Source organism: Nomascus leucogenys, chromosome 8, assembly GCF_006542625.1.
Source record: "Nomascus leucogenys isolate Asia chromosome 8, Asia_NLE_v1, whole genome shotgun sequence".
NCBI classification, from domain to species: Eukaryota; Metazoa; Chordata; class Mammalia; order Primates; family Hylobatidae; genus Nomascus; species Nomascus leucogenys.
In genome coordinates this window covers 97,934,547-97,959,649 of record NC_044388.1, presented here as the reverse complement: position 1 = coordinate 97,959,649, position 25,103 = coordinate 97,934,547, and the positions used below count along the sequence as shown (strand labels likewise).

The 25,103-nt window shown below is 49.4% G+C and overlaps 1 protein-coding gene across 3 annotated transcripts in view; it reads left to right on the top strand.

The window, feature by feature from the left end:
* The window catches only part of TTLL11 (tubulin tyrosine ligase like 11), a 288,007-nt gene extending 263,231 nt beyond the window's left edge, over window positions 1-24,776 (top strand). For all 3 annotated transcript variants that reach the window (XM_030817756.1, XM_030817757.1, XM_030817758.1), the window contains one exon: window positions 17,656-24,776. In XM_030817756.1, the coding sequence (XP_030673616.1) occupies window positions 17,656-17,948 (293 nt within the window). In that variant the 3' untranslated portion in view covers window positions 17,949-24,776. The remainder of the gene's footprint in view (window positions 1-17,655) is intronic.
* Window positions 24,777-25,103: the final 327 nt, after the last annotated feature.

Sequence of the window (25,103 nt, the reverse complement as noted above, 5' to 3'; positions counted from 1 at the left end):
GAAACCCCGTCTCTACCAAAAATACAAAAAGTAGCCAAGCATGGTGGCAGTTGCCTGTAATCCCAGCTACCTGGAAGGCTGAGGCAGGAGAATCGCTTGAACTTGGTAGGTGGAGGTTGCAGTGAGCCAAGATCACGCCACTTCACTCCCTCCAGCCTGAGTGACAAAGTGAGACCCTGTCTCAGAAAAGAACAAAGAAGCTGTATGATCTTGAACAAGTCACTTGAGCCCTCTAGCCTGTACATCCATCGGTAGCCAGCTGTCACATCGCAGCGCACTGTGTTCCATGCATCCGAGGATACGTAGTGGTCCCAAGTTGGGGAGGTAATAGATCCTAACCGAGTTCAGGACTGTCCCTAATTCTCCACTTGCGGTTGCCCTAACTGGCCCCCAGATAGCACTGCTCCTAGGCATGAAGACAGTGAAAGAAACATTTTCGTGCACTAATAAAATTACCTTCTCTAAAGAAGGCAATTTGCATGTTAATGTTTTGGGTGATTCGGTGCAGCTCCAGTGCCCTCCAGGCTGCAATTTCTCTCTGACAAAGTGACAAAAATAAACTCCTGCATAAAACAGCATTTCTCTTCTCTCTCATTTGTGCTCTAAAGTGACATTCTTAATGTAAGTCAAGTTGAAACCCACTGCTCTGTCTTATTTTTGACACTGATCTGCCTCCTGTCACTGCTCCAAATGGCAGGCCAGCTTCGAAGAGCTCCTCAGAGGGGCCTTACCTTGAGGGTAGGGCTCGGTCCACTTGGTGAGTGGGCACCGCTCTGCCCCACCCAAGGCTGAGAAGGCTGAGGCTGAGGTCTTCCGGAGATTCCAGAAGGCCCCGCCAGTTAACTGCTGGACAGTCGGGGGGGATGGGGCAGAGGGTTGCTGTTGGTGGCTGAGTTAGGGCCAATTTGCCAATCTTCCAATTTTCCCATCTTTGGATAGAATGGGAATTCTGAGCCGTGGCCCTCCATGAGAATACTCTTTATTCTGCCAGGCTTGGCCCCTCTCATGACTTAAAGACAATCAAGAAAGAAGGCCATGTTTCCAGTGTGTCTTCCATGTGCCAGACACAGGCCCAGCCCCTTATGCCTGTTTTCTGTCACTGAGCCCCCAGAGCCGGGCAGGGTAGACAGAAACTGAGTTTCACTCCAGCCGGGCAGTGAGTAAGCCAAGATCACCCCGCAATGTGTAAGAGGCCAACCTTAGGCATGTCTGATATCAAGCCTGGATTTTTTCTACCCTAAGTGGATCACCTAACGTTCAATGAGCCGCCCCCACACGCCAGGCACTGGGGGTGATGGGGATGTGCAGGGACGAACAGAACACCCAAGCCCTGGCACTGCTGACATCCGGTGGCCGAGGCAGACATTAAACACGGAAACGCAGAAATTGCATGTAATTAGACGGTGTGATGTGTTCTGTGAAATAAGTTTTAATGAGGAGGACAGAGAGGACCTCATTTATATTAAGAGGTGGATCAAAGAGATGTGTCAGTGAAGGTAATGCTGAGATGGAAGCTTCGCCAGGTGGGACTCAGGGTGTTCTGAGCAGAGGCCAGGGACCTACCCCAAGGTGGGAACGTGTGGAGCAGGTTCTGGGAAATGAAGGCCCTCAGGGTGACGGGAACGGGGGCGTGGGTTCCAGAGGCAGCTGGAGAGGCGGGGCTCCATCCCTCAGAGCAGGGCAAGAAAGGTGGGCAGGGCAAGAGATGTTGTTGTTGAAGAGTTTAAAGTGGGGGAGTGCGTGGTTTGATCTATCTTTCCTTTCTTTCTTTCTTTCTTTCTTTCTTTCTTTCTTTCTTTCTTTCTTTCTCTCTCTCTGTTTCCTTCTTTCTTTCTTTCTGTCCTTCTTTCTTTCTCTCTCTCTCTTTCTTTCTTTTTCTTTCTCTCTCTTTCTTTCTTTCATTCCTTCTTTCTTTCTTTCTTTCTTTTTTTGAGACAGAATCTCACTCTGTCACCCAGGCTGGAGTGCAGTGTCACAATCTCAGCTCACTGCAACCTCCGCCTCCTGAGTTCAAGCGATTCTTCTGCCTCAGCCTCCTGAGTAGCTGGGACTGCAGGCACGTGCCACAGTGCCCTGCTAATTTTTGTATTTTTGGTAGAGACAGGGTTTCACCATGTTGGCCAGGCTGGTCTTGAACTTCTGACATCAGGTGATCCGCCCACCTCGGCCTCCCAAAGTGCTGGGATTACAGGCATGAGCCACTGCTCCCAGCCCTGATTTGTGTTTCTAAAAGGTCATTCTGGATGCTGTATTGAAAGGGGCAATAGTGGAAGCAGGGAGACCAGCGAGGAGGCTGTGGGGGCTTCAGGGGAGGACAGCTGCTCAGGTGGGTGAGGGCAGGAGAGCAGAGGTTTATGGTCCTAAGGATGTGGAGGTGTTGAGAGGAGGTGAGAGAAGTCTCAAAAATGACCTCAGGCTTCCGGCTTGAACAACTAGGTGGGTGGAGAGACCATTTATTAAAATGGGCGAGACTCAAGGAAAAACAGAATTGGGAAGGGAAGACCAAGAGATTCATTTTTAACAGGCTAATGCAATATCCCAGTGGCAAAAAAGCAGGCTGGCCTGGAGACAATAATTTGGAGAGCATGGATTCATTGAAGGTACTTCAACCTGGGAAATGAATGACAGGAAGAGACAGTGAGAGAGAGAGCCCTGCGGGGCCCACAGCAAGGAAAAGCAGACAGAAGCCAGCAAGAGAGAGAGAGCAAGAAGCAGGAGAGCGAGATGAAACAGACGTGGGAAGACCGTGTCTCCAGGAGGGAGGCTTCCACATGGTCACATGCTGTGGGGAAAGAGCCAAGAGGAGCTCAGAGCTGACATGGGAGTGGAAGGTACCCAGGCGTTTGGCGTGAGCCCTTTGGGAGGAGAGACAGGGAGTGGACGTCCTCTCTCGACCTGGAAGGGAGGCTGTGGAGGCAGTGCCACCCCAAGAGGGAAGGGCAGTCTGGCTGAGGAGGGAACAGAGAGAGAGAGAGGATAGTGACAGGAAGGCAGGCTTTTCAACCACACAAGATCCCAGGGCTGGTTGATGGCAGATGGTGGCATTCAGGAGCAGGGGAGAAACTGACAAGCTGGGAGCATTAATCAGGACCGACTGTAGACAAACTCCCTCTCCTCCCCTCATCCCTCACCCCCACCCCTTCCAGGCCCACCTGCCAGGCTGCCCACAGCACCAGCTCTGTTCCCTAACACCCTAAAAAAGCCCTTTCAAAGCACCAAGATTTTGTACTACTAGTTCCTCTCCTCAGAAAGATCTTCCTCCCCAGTGCTGATCCTTGAAGATCCCAACCCCAAGTTAATTTGGCAAGAGCTATCAAAACATACTAGTAAAAATAATACATACTATTTGACCCGTAAGTTCCACTGGAAAGAGATGATTGGTCATTCAAGTATGTATTGATATATACACAAAGATGTTCGTTGCATCATTATTCATAATATCAAAAAAAGAAGAAAAAAGGAGAAAAACATCCTAAGTGTTCATTATTAGGGGAAGGATTTTAGAAACTCATGGTACAACTATACTATGGAATTCTATACAGTCTATAAACAACAGGGTAGATCTATATATGCTGACACGGAGAAGCGTCAAGGCATGGTTAAAATTGTGTACGTGCAGTACAGTACCTGTAAGATGATCCTATTTGTGTGTAAAATTATATGGATATGGATATTGGTGCAAACAGCAGTGCACATATTTCATTTTTATGTGTATATGCCAGAAATTGCAAACAGCATTCACTTCCAGCACACAGGAATTGGAGGTCGCAGGGCAGAGGAGGGAAACAGGACCTTCACTTTCCACTATCTGTGCATTGCCGCTGTCTGAATTTTCTCACCATGTGCACCACAGGCACTCTGTAACCTATCCTGCCTCTTCCAGGCAATGACTTGCTTCTTCCTTTGTGTTCTAACACCCCCATCTCACGTTGGGTCATCCTGCCCTCTCCCTGCTTCTCCCTGCCCTGCATCAGAGGAGGCTTGCTCATCTTCGAATCCACACAATGGGGAGTCAGCCAGCGCTGGCGGAACTGAGTGGCCATGGTTGCTGCCTTCTGAATCCTCAGATCCTCGTAGAGAAAGGCTGTGGTGGTGGAAGAAGAGGTTGATTTGCTCTGTGTTAAAGTGGGGTGTCGGGGGAGGTTTTGCACATTTCAGCTCCCAGGCAGAGAGCAGAGAGAGCACATGGCAGTGAGAAGGGACCTCCTGGGCAGTGATGAGCTCCCCATCGCTGGAAGCAACCAAGTGGGGGGGCTGGATGGTCATTGTTAGCAATGTCAGGAAGGGCAACCCATGCCCTTCAGAATCTCACAGGGCAACTACAGAAAGCCACAGAGACAGGACCAGAAATCATGCTTTATCTGCCCCAGTTTTTTATCCCCACTACCAGCCCCAGCCTGGAGGACTCTGAGTGAATGGCTAGGTCTGCCCACACCCAACTAACACACAGAGCCCAAGACAAATGCAAAGCTTTGCCATATCACTAAACAAAGGCAAACAACCACAGAAAATCAGGGGCCATAAAAGCATCTACCATCCAGATTTTGTTCTGAGGATTAAACAAAAGGTGCCCATAAAGTACTCACCACAGTGCCTGACACATATTAAGCACGTGTTGTATACAGACCACTCTTAGTAATCCCTCTTATCATTCTGGGTGCTGTTGTTGCCCTGCAAGGGCCTGGATTGTGTTATCTCTGAAGTCCTTTTTAAGCCAGAGATTTTGCCCACTTGCTGAGGGATGAGTGCTGAGCCTCCGAAGGTTCTATAGGAGCCATTAATCTCGTGAGAAATGTCCACAATAGCATGAAGCAGTTGCAGGAAGCAGTGACCAGAACTGTGGCCCTGTCTTCCCAGATGGTGACTCAGGAACTTATGTTCGTGTCGTGATGGAATCAGGGGTGACGTTGGATGGGACTGGACTGAGACCTCTGGGCCGCTCTGCCGTGGCCAGCAGTATGACCTGTGATTAATGAAATGATGGAAGAGTTGCTTTCACCTTTGATTATGTTTGTTATTTTGGTGCCACTGGCTTCTGGGGGTAATGATTTTTCTGCAAGGTCTATTTATGGTCCAGTCCTGACACTTATTAATGTCTCCATCCGGCCAAGGACAAAGGTGACAGTGACTTGTTGCTGTAATGCTTAATACAATGACTGCGCATGTGCAACTTCTGTTCCTGAGCTGGTGGGGTGGGCGGTGGCAGGAGCAAGGCTTTTTTCCTTGAGATTTCCATCTGGGTTGGGGGAGAACTGGTAGGGAGCAGCACCACCACCTGCCACTCTCTAGTAGTGTGACCTTGGGCAGGTGGAGTGTGACCTTGGGCAGGTGCTTGGGTCTCCCTGAGCTCAGAACTTCCTCTAACAATGTGAGTATTGGCAGGCCAGCCTGTTAGGGTGGCAGTAGGACGTGGTAATGCTGAGTGGGAATCCTGGTGGGCAGAATGTCCTCAATAAACATGGACATTCCACTTCTTAAAATATTCAGAAGTCGCCATCACTTCCAATACTTGTGGAATCCTCGGAGATCACCCCGTCCAGCCCCTCACTTTACAGAGGGGAAGCAAGTGAGGCCCACTGAGGGAAAGTGACCAGCTCAAAGCCACACAGTGCACAGGGGTAGAGACCATGGAGATCCCAGGCCCCTTAACTCAGATTCCTGGCTTCATGAAACTCAGTCCAGCGGGGCGAAAAGAAATTGGCCAACTTCAGTAAGAGAAAATGAAACCGATATTATGATAGCGCTCCAGGCCAGTGAGGTGAGAGAGCGGACTTCCAAGTGGGAAGATGATGGGAAGTACTTGTGCCGTTATTTTTTTTTTTTCTTCTGAGACAGAGTCTCACTCTGTCGCCCAGGCTGGAGTGCAGTGGCACAATCTCAACTCACTGCAACCTCCCTATCCTGGGTTCAAGCAATTCTCCTGCCTCAGCCTCCTGAGTCGCTAGGATTACAGGTGTGTGCCACCACACCCGGCTAACTTTTGTATTTTTAGTAGAGACGGAGTTTCACCATGTTGGCCAGACTGGTCTCGAACTTCTGACCTTGTGATCTGCCTGCTTTGGCCTCCCAAAGTGCTGGGATTACAGGTGTGAGCCACCACGCCTGGCCTGTGCTGCTGTTTTTTAAGCACTGTGTTGCTTTTTCTGTGTGGTACCTTGTGGAAAAAAAAAAAGCCACTCAGGGCAGATATTACTATCCCCACTTTACAGATGCAGATACTGAGACCCAGAAAAGTAAAATGCCTTGACAGCCAGTAAGTGGGAGAGCTGGGACCCGGACCAGCTCATCTGAGTCCCTGTCCCTATTCATGGAGCCGAATGCCATCTCCCTGGGAGATGCCCAGGTTTGATCTACCATGTGGGGAGTCCTTCGAGACCCCAGCCCCAGGCCTAGAGAGATTGTGGTCAAGTCTGGGGGAACAGTGCAGCAGCAAACAGGGAGCTGGGCTGCAAGATGCCCTAAGAATGGAGAGAAGGCTGTGATTCCTGTGATGAACCACCTTGGAGTTTGTGCAGCCTTCACAGATAGCTCTTCTGGGGGCCATTTCACTACACAGATAGGAAGCCCTAAGCTAATTCTAGTCAAGATCATTCAGCTTTATTTCCTACCAATGATTCCAAACAGCAAGCTTGTATACTTATACATTTAGAACTGTACGATGAGACAGAAACATCTGTTCTAGGTGAGTAATAAGAAAGAGATTTAAAGATTGGGGAGAGAGAAGGGCTTGGCAAGTGGCTGTTTAAGCACACCAATCCCAGGAAACAGAATTACTAGCAAGGAAGCTCAGGTATTTTTGAGAGGAAGAAAATATCTCATATTCAGTCTGGGATAATATCCCTGGCTATCGACAATGATTTGGATTTAATTATATCATATATTCAAATGTGCTCTGTCAACTGTAAAATAATACATAAATGTCAGATGTTAAGAAAATGTAATGTAGAAAAAAGAGTGTGGGCTTGAAAGTCAGCTAGGCATGTAAATGCTGCCTCGCCCACCTAGACGATGACCTTGACAAGCCACTTAGCCTCCCTGGGCCTGTGTTCCTCAACTGTAAATGAAGAATACGTGTAAACATGTCCTCTTCCCACCATTACCCTGAGAAGTAGATGAGAAAAATGGATGTTCTTTGTAAACTGGAAAGTGCTATGCAGACGTAAGGTAGGATTCTTGTTCCCATCCTTAAGCCGGGGAAGAGATGACGAGATTATTGGTGAGCAGCTCCCAGTGTTTTCATAAAGCCCTGAGTGCAAGGATGCCTTCCCAGGAGTGGAGAGCAGGGGGCTTTGGCCTAGAAGGAGCTGGTGGGCCATCCTCACCCAGCCTATTGACAGAATGAGGCCATCGTCTGTCAGGGGCCGCCTCTCAATATCCAAGTGGCGGTCTCAGATGAGAGACATGCAGCTGGCTGCAACTGGAATGTTTCGAAGGCTGCCTTCTCCAGCAACATCTAAATGAAGTTTAGAAAAATACTCAACAGCTTATCTTGTGGCATGCAGGGCAGGTAGGGAAAGCCTGTTTGCAAAGACCAACGAATCTAACTGCACCTTCTTGTTGACATCCAGCAGAGATAGATGAGGCTCTATCCCTCATTCACTGCAAGGCCGGTATTGTTTCTGTTCTAAATGACTGGAATTAACACTTGATCAAATCTTTGAAAACTCCCCCCCAGTTTTTGTTCGTTTGTTTGTTTGTTTTTTGTTTTGTTTGAGATGGAGTCTCACTCTGTTGCCCAGGCTGGAGTGCACTGACACGATCTCAGCTCACTGAAACCTCCGCCTCCTGGGTTCAAGTGATTCTCCTGACTAAGCTTCCTGAGCAGCTGGGACTTCAGGTGCGTGCCACCATGCCTGGCTAATTTTTGTATTTTTAGTAGAGACAGGGTTTCACCGTGTTGGTCAGGCTGGTCTCGAACTCCTGACCTCAGGTGATCTGCCCACCTTGGCCTCTCAAAGTGCTGGGATTACAGGCATGAGCCACTGCACCTGGCCAAATCTTCGAAAACTCTTGAAGCAGCAGTGGAGTAAGGGAGTTAAGAGCATGGTGGTTGGGGTCTGTCGCCTACCAGCCATGTGATTCTGGCAAATTTCTTGAATGTAAAATGGATTGTCAATACCTGCTTCATAAGGTTTTTGTCTGATTAAATTAAGTAGTGTGAAGGCACCCCATAGCCCAGGGCCTTCCACATAATGAGGGCTCAATAAATATGAATGATTACTGTTTACTTTCATTACTTTCACTGTAAGAAGACATTAAGGCAATGTTACCAAAGAGATCCTTTCAACTCCCAATCCAAGCTGTGAGGGGTTTTCTGAGTGCTGGTGAAGGAGCAGGGAAGAAGTGTATGATAGCTTATATTTTTTTCTAAATGACTCAGGTAAATTCAGAGACTTGAGTAGTAGTAGGAGAGTGTCCCCAAGAGCTAGGTGCACCTCAGCAGAACTGAGGGTTTGAGGGTGCTATGAACCGAATTGTGTCTCCCACCAAATTTATATGTTGAAACCCTAACTATCCTCCATGTGGCTGTATTTGGAGATGGGGCCTCTAAGGAAGTAATTAAGGTTAAATGAGGTCATAAGGGTGGGTCTCTTATTGAATAGGATTAGCGTCCTGACAAGAAGAGACACCAGAGAGCCCAATCTGCCTCTCTGCCATGTGAGGACATGGCAAGAAGGCGGCCATCTGCAAACCAGGAAGAGAGCCCTTACCAGAACATGAGCACGCTGGCACCCCAATCTCAGACTTCCAGCCTCCCGGATTGTGAAAGTAAATTTCTGTTGTTGAAGCCACCCAGGCTATGGTATTTTGCAGCCTGAGCAGACTAAGACCAGGAGCAGAGTGAACAGTGGGATTTCAGAGGATAAGGCTTGTTCTGTGTCTCCAAAGGCTCTTGATCACCCACAGCAGAGCCAGCCCAGTACTAGGTCTCTCAAAGACCATTCTTTTTTTTTTTTGAGACAGAGTCTCTCTCTGTTGCCCAGGCTGGAGTAAAGTGGCACAATCTTGGCTCACTGCAACCTCCACCTCCCAGGTTCAAGTGATTCTCTTGGCTCAGCCTCCCAAGTAGCTGGGATTACAGGCACCCGCCACCACGTCTGGCTAATTTTTTGTATATTTAGTAGAGACGGGGTTTCACTATGTTGGCCAGGCTGGTCTCGAATGCCTGACCTCATGATCCACCCACCTTGGCCTCCCAAAGTGCTGGGATTACAGGCGTGAGCCACTGGGCCCAGCCAGACCATTCTCTTAAGTTCTTCACTCCACTGCCTCCGATAGAGCCCTTCAAGAGATGGCCAAGTTGGCATGTTCATTCCATTTCCTGATCACCCAGTGGGGCAAAAGCCCCAACGCTGCTGTTACAAATGCAGTTTCTGGGGCCTCACTGCCAACAGACAGAATCCCCAGGTGAGGGAATAGGAACCTGCATTTCTGGCAAGGTCCCCAGATTATTTTATGTGTAAAATGTTTGAAAACCATTGACCTTGATGGGAAGGCCAGCTTCCTCGGCCTGAGGTGTCAGAGGCCCTCCTGCATAAGATTCCTGGCTTGCCTTCACACCTACATCCAACCATGGGCAAACCTCAGATGGCACTGGCACTACCCTCAGACCATATCCAGGATCTAATCATCCCTCACCACCTCCACCAGTGTCATACTGGTCCAAGACACCGTGTCAGCTCTCTCTTGGACTGGTGCAGTAGCCCCTGAATGGATCTCTTTGTTTTCACATGTGCCCCTAACAGTAGATTTCAATACGGCTTCCACAGTGACATGTCACTTCAGGACTCCCCAGTGACCTCCCATCTTCTTCATTTTGAAATCTAAAGTCCTGCCATGGTCTACAGAGCCCCCTGTGGCCTGGCCTTCTGGAACCTTCCAGGTCCCCTCTATCACGGCCCAGACAGGGAAGGGCAGGGCCTAGGAGACGGCATGGAGAATGTTCTCCCCCACTTAGTGGGCAAGCAATGATGCTGGAAGAATCTGGGGCTGTGCGGTTTCTCAGAAAGGGCTTAATGCACAGTTGGAACCATTCCATGGCTTTTCAGCTCCATCATTAGTCTTTTAAAAATAACTGGTTGGGTTTGTTCTCAATCAGAGTGTCTTTAAAAAGTAGACATTTTTAGCCCAAAGTCAAGCTTCTCTCAGTCTGGGGGCAGGTCCTTTTGCAAATAAGCCCGGCTTTGCAGATGGGCCTTCCGAGTGAAGTTTATACAGACTGGACTGTGCAGCAGGGAGCAGGGAGGGGGAGGAGCGGGGTTCAGCATCACCTGGGATCTTGCGAGAGCTGCAAACTCCCAGGCCCCACCTCAGCCCTTCCAAAATAGAAACTGTGGGGCAGGACCCTCCATCTGTATTTTAACAAACTCTCTGGGAGGTTCGAAAGTTCGAGAGCCTCTGGTCCGGATCATTGCGGTTTCATAAGTCTGCACATCTTCTAAGAGAAGGGTTTCCATGGGTCTCTTTTTTTTTCGCCCCTTGGCTTACCTCAGTGTCCTTAGCTATAAAGTGGGCATAATAACACCTGCATCACACGACTGTTACAATGTTCACATTCTATTCAGTGGATTAAATGCATCTTTATTGATGCTCACTGTGTGCCAGGCTATGCTGGGCTCTGGGAATGTAGAGAAGACAGGGACGTGGTCCCCACCTGCAGGAGCACAGAGTCTCATTAGAGAGACAGCCATGTACCCATGGATTTATCCTAGTCTATGATAAGAAACAAGAAGCAGCACCTTGAAGGGTGATTAACTCCACCCGGGGATGGTCAAGGACAGATTCCGAGAACCAGTGACCTCAGAGGCTAGGTTGGGGGTATTTTTAAAATTATGTGTGTGTGTGTGTGTGTACTTGAATTATTATCAACAATGAGCATGCACTGTCTTATTTGGAAAATTCAGAAAAGAATTAAGATATTAAAATACCCTATAAGTCTAGCACTGCCTTCCCTCATGCCCCGTGATACTATAAATAAGTTTGCAATGAATACCATTGTATACATTGTTTTCCTTTGGAAGGAATATTTTCTTAGGGTAAATTCCTAGGATTGTGATCACTGTGTTCAATGATATGAACACATTTATTTTTTGTTTTTTCCTCCTTACCTCCCTAATAAACATTTGAATGGCTCTTAAAACTTTCACCAAATTGCTTTTCCAAAGCCTATAGCAATTTCACTACTACCTCCCATCATCAGTATTTAATACTTTTGTTAGTTTACTTGGTGAGCAATAGCCCCTGTGGCTTGGATGGGGCCGGATGTCTTCTCTCTTATTTGCTGATATGTGTGAATTGCCCATTCATGTGCTTTGTCCATTTGGGTACTCTGAGATTTTCTTTTTAAAAATTTTTTAGAAGACAGGGTCTTGGCCAGGCACGGTGGCTCAAGCTTGTAAACCCAGCAATTTGGGAGGCCAAGGTGGGTGGATCGCTTGAGGTCAGGAGTTTGAGACCAGCCTGGCCAATGTGGTGAAACCCTATCTCTACTAAAATACAAAAAAATTAGCTGGGCATGGTGGCGGGCACGTGTAATCCTAGCTACTAGGGAGGCTGAGGCAGGAGAATTGCTTGAACCCAGGAGGCAGAAGTTGAGCCAAGATCATGCCACTGCACTCCAGCCTGGGCGACAGAGTGAGACTCCGTCTCAAAAAAAAAAAAAAAAAAAAAAAACAGGGTCTTGTCTGTTGCCCAGGCGGGAGTGCTCTGGTGTGATCATAGCTCACTTCAGCCTCCAATTCCTGGGCTCAAGCGATCCTCCTGCCTCAGCCTCCCAATGTGCTGGGATTACAGGGTTAAGCCATCTCACCCAGCCTCTGTAAGGTTTTAGGTATTTTTAACATGAAGTCAGTTACTAAACTAACCTTACATTTATTAAAAACAAAAACAACCACCCAGGTCCCAAGGGTTTTATCGTAAGGGAATAAATGAATCATAAATAAAAACAATGAAATACCGAGTGTTGATTATAATATTCTCAACAATAGTGAGCAAATGTAAATAGTCTTCGTGTTCAACAGGGACGGGGTGTTGAAATGGCATAGAAGGCAAAGATTTGATGGACAGTTACACAACCATTAAAATCATGGTTATGAAGGCTGTATAGCAACATACAAAAATGTTAATGATATAATTTTAAGCAAAATAAAGTTCCGTGTGGCCAGGCATGGTGGCTTATGCCTGTAATACCAGCACTTTGGGAGGCCGAGGTGGCGGATCAGTTGAGGTCAGGAGTTCAAGACCAGCCTGGCCAAGAAGGTGAAACCCCCATCTCTACTAAAAATACAAAAAATTAGCCAGGTATAGTGGTGCATGCCTGTAATCCCAGCTACTCAGGAGGCTGAGGCAGGAGAATCGCTTGAACCTGGCAGGTGGAGGTTGCAGTGAGCCGAGATCTCACCACTGCCCTCCACCTCAGGTGACAGAGCGAAACTCTGTCTCAAAAAAAAAAAAAAAAAAAAAAGTTCAACGTGTGTTATCACTAAGTGACAATACATCTTCCTGTGGACAAAGAGTAAGGGTGGAAGGTCATTCCGCAAGAACACGTAAGTGCTGGAGGGAAGGCCACGCATGGGCTCTATGGCACTTTCTGCTAAGACTCTCATTATATGTTATAATAAATAAAAAATAAGGAAGGCAAAAGCCCCAGTTCTGCCTGGTAGAACGTCAACCATTGTGGAGGCTCTAGAAAAGGCTGGAAACTGCAGCCAGAGGGGACAGCCCAGAGCCTGAGCTTGACTCTCAGGGAGAACCCCAGCAGCCCTGCTCCTGCAGCGTAACTTGAATCATCTGAGTGCGCTGACTCCTCCTCCCCCCGATCCCCACCCCCTTGAAACCTTCAAAAGGTTACGTTCTCTGAAGCTCAGTGAATATTGGCCTGGGTCCTACCACCGTTTCCTGGGCCACCTTGATGAATTGAGGATTAAAGCCAATATCTAGTCAAACTCAAAGGGCTATTAGAATGGGCTATTGTGGGACCAGAGGCCCATATGCTCATGGCGTGCAGTTTGGGGCATCCCTGCATCCCCACCACACTCGCTGGGACATGTTCAACAGGGCTGTCTGTCAGTGGAGATAGCCCATGGCCAGAGAAGTGATTGGTTTGATTTTGCCTTCAGTTTCTTTTTGGAGGGGGAGATGTGGTTTGAGGGTACCCTGGGTTCCAGTCCCAGAGCTGGGGTCGATCCCTCCTTCTGTCAGTTGCTGAGTGTGACTGGGGGGGCCCTCAGGTACTTCCCGGCCCCACCCTTCGGCAAAATGCAAATGCTAGACAAGGGTTCGAGGGCCTCAGGGTGACAGTGATCGTGCTGCTTGAGAAGATCCAAGGGCCCCAATGGATGAGGGGCTGTGTGGCAGGCCTCTAAGCCACCATTCACCTGGCTTCAGCAGAGAGGGGAGAAGGGTCCCTTTACCTGTCTGGCATACTGGACTCCCTCGGAAGATTTCACTTAAGAAATAAAACAAGAGAAGAAAAAACATCCCTCACAGTTTCAATCACTATAAAAAATAGTTAGAAATCATCAGACTAGAAAATATGATTAGGCTGTTATGGGTCCAAACCCATGGGACGCGGATCACGCGGGCCTTGCCCAGCACCTGCAGGGGCTCCCAATGGCTTCATCTGACATTGACTCCAGCCCCATAGTGACCACCGGTGCCCTCTGGGTTTAGTCCCTTTGGCCTCTTCCCAAGCCTGTCTTATGGCAGGTCCCCGAGCCATCCACCCTGCCTCCCTGCCCCACAGGTCCCTGCTCTCGGCCCGGCCAACCACCCCCAGCACATCTCTGCCCATCCAAGCCCTCCTCATTCTGCAAGGCCCCACTGTCATGCCCACTTCGCCAAAAGCTTCCACTGATGCCCCCAACCCCTAGATCCTTCAAGGTGTTGGGTTCAGTGTTTCCTGCAGGTTCTACCATTTCCATCCTCAGGCATCCTTGGCAGGGATGCTCCAGAGGGTTTCTGGGAATAAAGTGCAGAAGCAGCAGTGCATGAGGCTTGGGTTCAATTCCCAGCCCTGCCAAAAGTAACCCTGGTATAAAACCATATATATATATGGTTTTACATATATATATATGGTTTTACTTATATATGGTTTTACATATATATGGTTTTACCTATATATATATATATATATGGTTTTACCTATATATATATATATATATGGCTTTACCTATATATATATATATGGTTTTGTATATATATATATAGTTTTACCTATATATATATGGTTTTATCCATATATAACCCATATATATATAAACCCATATGTATATATAAACCCATATATATATATAAACCCATATATATATATAAACCCACGCACTCATATATATATATGTATATATATATACATATATATGTTATACTATTTTATGTATATATATATTATATATATATATTTATGTTATATATATATATATTCTACTTTGATAAAAAGTAGAATATATGTGCAAAAAGTTTTCATTGTATTTTTTTCAAAGTAATACATGTGCCTGACTTCAAATTCAAATAGTAGTAAGGGATTCATAATTAAAAGCATCTCCCCCTACATCATCTCTTTCCACACACCAGAATTTCCCACTGCAGATGTTTAAATTGCATCCGTGTTTACTGTAGAAAATCACAAAATGCAGACAAGCAGAAAGAAAGCCAAGCCAGCACAGTGAGATCCCACTTCTCGTTTTAGAATGTCTTCTAGGTGATGTTGCCGTGCTTTTTTTTTTCCAAATTGGTTCTCATTGTATGTTTTCTATGCATTATAGCTCTAATCACATTCTACCTTCAACTAAGGGAACAAAAGTGACATTTGTTGAGTAAAGAGATGCAGTGAGTGGCTGGATCCTTGCCATTTGAAGTGTGGCATCAGCACCACCAGGAAGCTTGCTAGAAATTCAGTGCCTTGGGCCCCACCCCAGGATTCGCATTTGAACAAGCTGGTGATTGGAGTGTGCATTACAGCTGGGAAGGGCTTTGCAGAGCAAAGTTACTCAAAGTTGCAACCCACAGACTGTCACAGTCGTGGACAAGACGCCTGAGCCAGAATGTAGATAGCACGCTGCTTCCTTTGTAGAGGAAGACGTGCTATTATACTAAATACTGTCAACAGCACTAAACAATGTGATTGATGAGGACCTTGATTAACATTCTGGCCCAAGCGCCTTATCTCGTCAGGGACCAGGGACACACAGTTCATGGGCTTGGCACTGTCATTCGGCCACACTTTGAGTGGCGCTGTTTAGATCACACCGTTGGGAAGTAGGGGGCTGGGACTGGGTTTCTCTGGCTTTAGATCCTGATCTTCTCACTCTGTGTGTATCTAACCCTCCCACCCGACCATCTCACACACACCAGATGCACATACTTGCACGGGCACAGGCCCGCCCTATGAGAAGCCTGGCCCAGAGTTGGTGATTAGGAAACATCTGTCTCTTGAGTCAGACCGAGGCTCCCACTCCCTTGTGTCTTTGCCCATCCCAGGCCGCTGTTTACATTAAAAGCAACCCTGATGTAAAACCCATTTTATCAACTTCTCATATCAGGATCAAACAGAGCAGAGGCCTCGTAGGATGTCTGGAGTCAAAAGAACCCAAGCCGAAGAGCTTTGATGGACTATAAGGGAGGCAAAACACAACTTCTTTGCCCAGCTCAAGTTCCCAAGGCAAGAATAGCTCTGGGATCCCAGGGTCTGTATGTAACCTGGGATCTACAAACCCTAGGCCAGGCTTCTGCCCCCAGTGCCAGAAGCAGGTAAATAATGCACAGTCACCAGGAAGGTGTGGATTTCAGAGTCGACACCAGCCTAATCTAAAATGGCACGTGGTGTTCAGTCCAGCCTTACTGTCACCTTTCCCAAAGAGCCCAGGGACTCCTATAGGTTTAGATCCCAGGTTTCCAGTTTTACTTGGACATTGGGAAGACTAAGACCTTTTCAGGCAGTTGAAACTTTTAACTATGTTTTTAACAACTTAGTTAAAAAACTTGGGAGTCAGTTTGAATTTCCAGGCCACTCTTCCCTGGCTGTGTGACCTTAGGGAAGTCACTTAACCTCTCTATCAGTTTCTTTTTTTCTTTTTTTTTTTTTTTTGAGATGGAGTCTCGCTCTGTCTGTCGCCAGGCTGGAGTGCAGTGGCGCAATCTTCAAGCATTTCCCCTGCATCAGCCTCCTGAGTAGCTGGGACTACAGGCACGCACCACCACACCCAGCTAGTTTTGGTATTTTTAGTACAGACAGGGTTTCACCATATTGGCCAGGATGGTCTCCATCTCCTGACCTTGTGATCCGCCCACCTCGGCCTCCCAAAGTGCTAGGATTACAGGTGTGAGCCACCACACCCTGCCATCAGTTTCTTAATCTGTAAGATGGGGCATAATAATATTTACCTCATAAAGGTATTGTGAGAATTAGTGGCACTGTCGGTAAAGCACCTAGCGTCAATGCACCCATTCATTCATTCACTCATTCATCTATACTGAGCACCTCTGGGCAGCATGGGAAGTGCACAGTCCAGAGAGGAGGATGGAGACCACACAAACAGACAGACACAGAGCAAGCCACAGCCGGTGCTGCAAAGAGAAGTGCAGGAATCCTGTACCAGGGGCCGGGTCTAATCTGGGGATCAGGGAAGGTTTTACTGAATCAGTGATTTTGAGCTCAGGTCCCAAAGATAAGTAGATGCTTATAAGACAAAAACCAGGGAAGAACATTCCAGGGGTGTTGTAGGGATGACTATTTATTCTTTCCAGAATATAGTTTGGGCCAGAGAAATGACAGTTGGGTTTATTTTACTTTGGCGGGTAAAATTAACAGACAGCAAAATGCATGAGCCTTAAGGCACAATTTGAGTTTTGACAAATGCACACACCCATGTAACCAGCATCTCTGTTATCAGATAGAACTTTGCTGTCAAACCATGTTTATCTTCATATCTTCATAACCTTGTTCCCTGATTATAAAAGTTAAGAAGCTGGGTTTTTTTGTTTTTGTTTTCTGAGATGGAGTCTCTCTCCGTCACCCAGGCTGGAGTACAGTGACACGACCTCAGCTCACTGCAACCTCTGCCCCTCAGGTTCAAATGATTCTCCTGCCTTAGCCTCCTGAGTAGCTGGGATTACAGGCAAATGCCACCACGCCCAGTTAATTTTTGTACTTTTAGTAGAGATGAGGTTTCTCCATGTTGGCCAGGCTGGTCTCGAACTCCTGACCTCAAATGATCCACGCACCTCGGCCTCCCAAAGTGCTGGGATTATAGGCGTGAGCCACTGCGCTCGGCCAGGAGCTGGGTTTTAATGGGGGCATTTCATTGTGGACATTTTACAAGGCTTTGAGCTAGGTTTAAATCTTCTATAACTTTCCCCAGATTCCTCCGTGTCTTTGAGACTCAACTTCCTCATCTGCAAAACAGGGTTAACCGAACTTCCTTCACAGGGCTGTGTGAGGGATTGGGTCTGCATATGGCCGTAAAATGCCCAGCTAGTGCCTGGTGGGCGTGGTGGGCACTCTGTGAGTGAGTTAGCCCGGTTAGGATTTTCTGGAACGGAGACGGTGGTGGGGAGCGGGGCTAGCTCTTGCTGATATCCTTGTGGCTGGAGATGGGCCTTCCCAGGGCAGCGCAGGGCAGCTGTGTGCACCCCCTCATCCAGTCTCTTTGTTCACAGGGATGTGTCTGCAGGCCTTCGTAGAAGCTTTCTTTTTCCTGGCTCAGAGGAAGTTCAAGATGCTGCCACTTCATGAGCAGGTGGCCTCGCTGATCGACCTTTGCGAGTACCACCTGTCCCTGCTGGATGAAAAACGCCTGGTGTGTGGCCGGGGCGTCCCGTCGGGGGGCCGGCCTCCACACCGTGGCCCTCCCCAGGAACCCTCCCCCTCGGCCCAGCCAGCAGGGGACAACCCCCCACCCCGCACCAGCTGCGCCAATAAGCTCTCCCATCCCAGACATACCCTGTCCTGAGGGCCACTCTGTCCTCCCGGAAGACGGAAGACGAGAGCGACTTTCAGGGCTGGAGCACCCCAGTCATTCTGCCTGCAGAGGAATGGCAGGCAGGCTGCCGAGGGGCCCAGCTGAGGTCCCCACGAACTGTCTCTGTGTGTGGCTGAGCTGTGCTTCACCAGGCTGGCTGGTTCTCACCTGCCTTCCTCCTCGCCCCTCCTGGTGATACACCCTGTTTTCGAGTCATCAGTCATCGGACATATGACATCTAAAACATGACAGATGGCACCTTCTATTCTGGGCTCACAGGAAGCACCAACTGGGGCAAATCTGTTGTGTTTGGGGCATGGGACACAATCGATCCCAAGGCCCGGAGCTGTGGAGAGGAAGCCGAGTGTTAGGATCTGCTGCCGGGGCCTCCACGCGCCCACCGGGAAAAGCATGAGAACATCGTGTTTATTTCCTGCCGCCCGTTCAGAGAGAAGGAAGTGGAAATATCAAGTAGGCGTCTGCAAATCTCCCATCCCAGCCATGTGCTACATGGGTGTAGTGAACAGATTAACCTCATTTAGTTCATTAGCTTGCCTGTTGCTGCAATGTTTGGTTTGTTATTAATTAAGAAATAGTTAATTAAGAAATAACTAAAACTCCTGGAGCCTCAGAGCTGGCAGAAGCCTCGGAGGTCATTTTGTTTGATTTTGTTTGACTGTGACCCCAAAGCAGGAATCCCATCTTTGGCCTCCCTGACCAGATGGTCTGAGTGGACCCCTGCATAGGTGAGGTGCTGGTCACGTGGCCAGTGTGTCCACAACAAGCACTGCCAGGGGTCCCTGCATGCCCAGCACTGTGCTGGGAGCCCTGGGTGAGGGAAGGAAATCAGACATGGATAAGAACCAGAGCAAGAGGAGTAGTGTATGTCAGACCTGGTGCCAGGGTCAGGGGAGCTCACGCTGTCTTCCATGAGACCCTTTCCTTGTCTCCATCTGTATCCCCAGGTAGCCCCCCCTCTCAGAGGAAACGCCTCACAGACAGCAGAAGGTGGCATTTTGGAAACAGCCGTGGGCATGCCAAGGTCCAGGGCCTATTGAAGACAGACAGGCAGACAGGACCTGGCAAAGCCAAGCTCTCCAGGGTGTGGTTGGATTTGGGGCTAATGTGGCCCTTTCCTGGAGGATCCCTTTAAAGGATGCTGAGGACCCTGGGAAGAGTCAGTCATCGTGCTCCAAGCGAGGTGGAGGAAAGTATTTGAGGCGCTAGTACTGTGCCTGGTGTGGTGCACCGTAGGACTCAGAAAATGCTCGTAGTGCATGGCAAGGGAGGGTCCTGGGAGGCAGAGGTGCATCCCAAACAAGCTCCTGTGGCTTTCTCCTCCTTCCTTCCACCATCCTGTCCTGACTCCTGACCCAAACGGGTAAGAGCAGTCGACCTGGTTCGTAACAGGTACTCAAAAGCATCTGTGGAAACAAGTTACTTGAATCTGCCCTCCCCAGAGTATTTTTAAACCCAAAGACAAGATTGTTAATCCAAGATGTCTCCAATTGTTGGCAAGCGATTTCAGAGCAGGGGCTGCTCTGTTCATCCCTGCCTGGAGCTCCTTCCTGCCAGGAGTTCACCCTCTCAAAGAGGAAAACCTGATTGCCCCACAGTGTGGCTGCCGTGCAGCGCCCCTTCCCTGCTGCTAGCAGAGCCCAAAGGCCGCTGCCCTTCCCCAGCCGAGAGGGGCCGTGGAACTGAGCCCTGCAGAGCCCACTCTGGGGTGTTCAGTGAGTGACAGCAGACTTGTGCAATCACTTTATTTTCCCAAGCAGAAGGCAGGCCAGGTGGGAAGGTGGCACTGGCAGGATGTGCCTCCTGAGGTGTCGAGTGTCCTCTACATGGGGCGCTGTGGAGGTGTTATCGGCTCCATTCTCCAGGTACTAGGGCAGCTCTGTACCGCTGCTCCCCTTTCAGATGAGGAAAGGAAGGCCCAGGAGGCCACATAGTCAGGACTTGGTCCAGGTGTATCTGTCTTTGGCTCTTTGTCCCTGGGTGAGCATGAATTCAGCTCCAAGTAAAGACCCTGCAGCTCTACCCGGCTTGGGGCTGCCTGGGGTCTGTCATGGTGTGGTGGCATGGGACAAGGCAGTCAGGGCTCCTAAATGGTCCAGTGTGAGAAACAATGTTTGAAGCCCCCATGCAGTTCTCCCAGTCCCCTTTGGCAGAACAAATGGATTTCCCAGAGAAAGACCAGAGTAAGCACGTCTGGGCACACTTGTCGTCAGCTGGGAGCCACCAGAAGTCTTAACAAAGCTCTCACGTGACACCATTTCTTGAAGTTGGTCTTCAGAAAGTACTCGCTTGCCGAAGTGGAGTGCAATGTTCAGGTCTAAAACCAACCAAGCACATTGAATATTTTGAGAAATAAAATCAAGAGGTTGAATTCCAGCCACTTTGGGGTGATATGAAAACATCAGCTCTCCTGGTGAGGGCCTCTCCCACCCCATGCCATCATCTGGAGGTGGGCTGCTCCGCCCACCATGGCCCCTCTATCCCAGGAGCAGCCCCCTCCCCTGCAGACAAGGCCCCGATACCCCCACCCACCTGCAGGGCACAGAGCCTCCCCGCTGATTGTTGGGGAAAGGAGGCTGTGGTTTTATGAGAGGCCAGTCGTGACAGATTGGCCCTTTTCAGTTCAACCGAAAGCATTTCCAGTCTGCTCCATTGTCAGAATGAGTGATAGCTGACTCACCCTGCCTCCTCCATTCCTAATTAGAAGCCCCACTGTGTTTACCCCTTTGGTAATCGGCCACTCGTTTTATTGGATGTAATTGAAACGATAGCAAAAGTAGATGGTTCCTTCCTCCAAGAGGACAGGAAGCAGAGCCGGGAGTCCGGCCGGCCCAGAGGCACTGCACACATAGCTGGGCAGCCCCTGTGCTTTGCTGCAGGATAAGCCCCATCCCTGCAAGGGCCCTCAGGATCCATCTCCACCGTCCTCTCCCTCCCTCTCTCCTGCCCCCTCCCGCTCCTACTGACGCCTGTCTCTCCCCACCCTCAATGCACACACAGTCCTCTCCCTAGTCTGCTGGCTGAGTTCCTGGAGAGCTGGGCACTCCGGAGGGCTTGGAATGAACAGGTAAGAAGATCAGGCTCAGCCTGTGCTCAGTTTGGGGGTTCACATCCAAGTATGACAAGTTAGTGGGACCAATCTGGGGAGGGAAGCATCAAGAGAACAGGGCAGACCCACAGAACTGGGCCCACCCACCCTTTCTTTGGGTGTGCCCCAGGGCAGCCTCCTTGCTCCTGCCTTGCTGATCCTGCCTGCTGCTCCCTTCCTTCCAACCTCCTAGGGGGACAGGCTCAGCGTTTCTGTTGTTAGGGGCAGGAGCTTTCTCCTCACGGCCTGGCCAAAATGGAGCCTGCAACAGGTGCTTATACTTATAAAGATCCGCTGTATTCAGTGCAGCTGTTAGCAAGTGCTGGTCCCAACAGACCCCTCCCAGTGGGCAGAGGCAGGGCCTCCAGGAGAGAGGAGTGTCCATCCCTAAAACGAACCACCTGGATTCCTCTTACTTCTCCTCCCGGCCTCTGTCCACTCCCCCAAACTCAGAGACGGTCTCTTGCCTGGGCTTCCACTGCCTCCCTGCCTCTCACCCCTCCACTCTACCCTCCATCTCCATCAGTCTGGAAGGAACTTGGAGAGCCACAGAGCTGAAATCCAGTCACCTATTGAAAGCAGCCCTCAATGGCGCCCTTCCTTTCTTTCCATCCTAAGGCCCACACCTGACCCCCCACCTCAGGACCAGGCTCTGCAGCCTCCCTGAGCCCCTGTCCCACCCCTGCTCCCAGGACTGTTTGTATCTCTTGTCATGAGACAGGAGGAGGATGTGCTATTCCCCACCACCCTTGTCTTGCTGGCCTCTCTGCCTGGAATGGCCTTCCTCTGCCCAGTGGCAAACAGACTCTCAAGGTTCACTTCCAGTGTCCCCGCTGCAATCCCCCAAACAGAGTGAGCGGTTCCTTCCATCTACTTCCAAGAACTGGAAATTTCCTGTCTTGTCACACACACTGTGGGACCACAGCATTGGTTCCCACCCAGCTGTGAGTTCCTGCAGGGTCAGGCATGTGCTGGGTCCATGTTGGCACAGAGCAGGGGCCAGCAGGTGCTTGCTGTGAATAGGAACGTTCAGCAGACCCCGGGAGAGGAGACAGTGTTACCACGCTTGTTCTCCGCTTCGCCTGCGGGTGCCTTTAAGAAACACGGATTTTAAACCTCGCCAAGCCGATCCGCTGAACACCTCTACATTCTCGGCTGCCTTGTTGGCTCCCTGGGACACAGCAGCTGTCCTGTGTCCGTAAACAGATAATAGCTCCTCTGACTCTAGGTGTCTCTCCACGGCCCTTTGTGGCCAGGCCTGGGCTGCATACCCATGGGCACCCCCTCCCATTCAATCTCACAGACAGGACGCCAGGCTGGACGGTCCTCACCAACACCCCTCCAGCCGGCTAGCCAGCCTCCTTTCAATTCTGCATTGCCCTGAGTTTGTGTGGGGTTGTTGAGTTCCCAGCAGGTCCTCCGGATGTGCATGTAGGCAGTCAGGGGAACGGAGTGGGAGGATAGGAGCTCAGACACTTGAAATGGTGTTCCATGCCTTTCTAGACCCCAGGCCCTTTCCTACATGATTTTATCAGCACATGCTCAATCCTTCACAGTTTACAAAGCACTTCTAGATCCATCCAACCCCGCGAAGGATGAGGATCACTGGTACTCTGTTTTCCTGGGGGCGGGGAACTGGCTTCCAGGAGGCTTAGTGACTGACCGAGGTCTCGAGGTTTCGTGCTGATGAAGTGCAGAGCCAGGATCCACCTGAGGCCCCCGGCTGGCTCCAGATCCCACACTCCTTCCTCGGCACTTCCTTGGTTTTGCACGGTGCCTCGACACTCCCCAAAACATCCCATTTTGCAGGTGTGGAAACCCAGGTCCCGCAGAGGCTGGGTGTTTGCTCCACTCAGTTCTGGGGACTTAGCTTGAGGCTCTCTGATCTGTTCTCCTGCCGAGCACCCCAGGAAGGGCTCCAGGTCTTCCAGCCACTTAGTGAGAGTGGCAAGTCCTGTCTCACTTGATCTTTGGGAGCATAAGACGAGATCACAGAAAATGTCATCAATGTGAAAGTGTTTTGTAAACCAAGGCGCTGCTCAAACGCAGCGTTATCTTCAGCCTGGCTACTGGCTTCCTACAAAGTGTGAAGGGATGAAGGTAAAAGCTCTTTCTTGAATAATGTTAACCATCAAGACAGATGAAACCGCAGTGGTCAGCTCCTCCTGCCCTCCCCCACCTCCCCTTCATTCCCACATACTTAAAGACATTCGTAGGCTGAGAAATGATTCCTGCTGCTCCTCTGACACCCGGAATGTGCCTTGTGATTGGCAGAGTGTCCCTCCAGAATAGCTTAATTTTTTTCCCATTTCTTGACTAATGTCCTCTACTCCTTGGCCCTATAATTGAGAATTGGGCTTGCATTGGCCAGCACACGAGCATCTTCCCTGAAAGCTCAGAAATTATGGCTGTCCCGGCAGGGAGCTGGCATTCCCCGTGGCCGAGAGAGCTGTCCTCCTCACACGGAGAGATCCTTCACCACCGTGTGTATTAACCTGAAATCCACCTCGCCTTGTTGGATACTTTTGCCAATCTCCCATTTGGTTCGATGAATGTGAGAGAAATTTTCCCATTTGGCATATGAATTTCTCCCTCACAAAATAAGTCTAAATTTTTTTCTGTTCCTAGAGATGAAGGAGCTCTGCGGAATAGGCCACGGCTTCAATTACCTTTATGTCTAGTAGCCAAAAGTCTTGATTTTTATATAACTGGAAAAACCACGCAGCATGATGCTTATACACGCACACACATGCACACACACGATGCACACACACGCACATGCATGTGCGCACACACCACACACACGCACACGATGCACACACGCATGCGCACGCACACATGCACACGCACACACACACAGAGCACCGTTGAGCTTTGGTAGAAAATGGCACAATTACGATGTTTTTCTCATTTCTGGTGATTGGCTTGCGAGTGTTATTTAGAGAGCGGAGTGGAAGGGGCTCTTTGCAGCCCTGCGGTAGTGTCTTGTGCTCACCAAGAGACTCAGGGGAAACATTTCCTCCAACATGAAGGTGTTTGCTGAGATTCCAACCAGGATCCAATCTTGGGCCACAGAACACTGTCTGCTCCCCCAGTCCCCTCACAGACCACAGGGATATTTTCCCTTCAGAACCTCTTGCATCAGAATGGGGAAAGCGAGGGCCGAGAATCCCAGAGGAGGCCGTGAACTGTCCTGGAAAAGCAAGGGCTTTGCAGTCAGACCTTCATATGCACTTTGGTCTGTCTGTCGCGCTCTCCCTAAATGACCACGGGCCAGTGACTTTACCTCTCTGATCCCTGCTCCTTGATAGTGGGGATCACGTCATAATGTATGTAAAGAGCCGGGTGCGGGACTTGGCACCTGGGAAGTGTCTCAATACATGTCTGTCGAGAAAAGGAAGGGTCTTGACGTGCGGAAACAAGACGGATGCCAGGAAATACGTCTGTCCGCCTCCACGCCCCTGACAGCGGAGGCTCCTGGAGGTCTGGTGAGAGGCCCCACGTGCTCCAGCCCTCTCCACTCTGTGCTGAGCTCTGCCTTTAAGAGACTGCAGCTCCTGCCTCTTAAAAGCCTTTAAAAATTCTTTATTAAATTTTCATGGCGCATAAAGTCAAGGTTCTGTTAGTTGGCCTCAGTTGTCTTGGCAACTTCATAAAACGCAATAATAAAGCGAAGCTGAGTGTTGCTAAACACAGGCTCATTGTATAAACGACTGCGAAGTATCGACAGTTTGTTCTGCATGATAATTTTTGACAGCAAGTCCACTGGGGTGGACAATACTTGTTCACTTGGGGTCAATTGTTGAGAAAAGGACACCTTTTAATTTTTTTTCTCCCTTAAAGCTTAGTATTTGTCTAGGAAGCTAAATATTGCCTCAAGGAAACTGTGAGATCCTGGGGGAGGTAGAGGGAGGGGTTTGGAAAATCTTTCAACCCTTGATCTGCTGGGGACAGTTTCTCGTATGGAGGTAGGGATCTGTCCCTAGAGTTTGGTCAGAGACTCTGTGGCTGCCCTGGAAGACAGAATGGCCCCTTGCAGC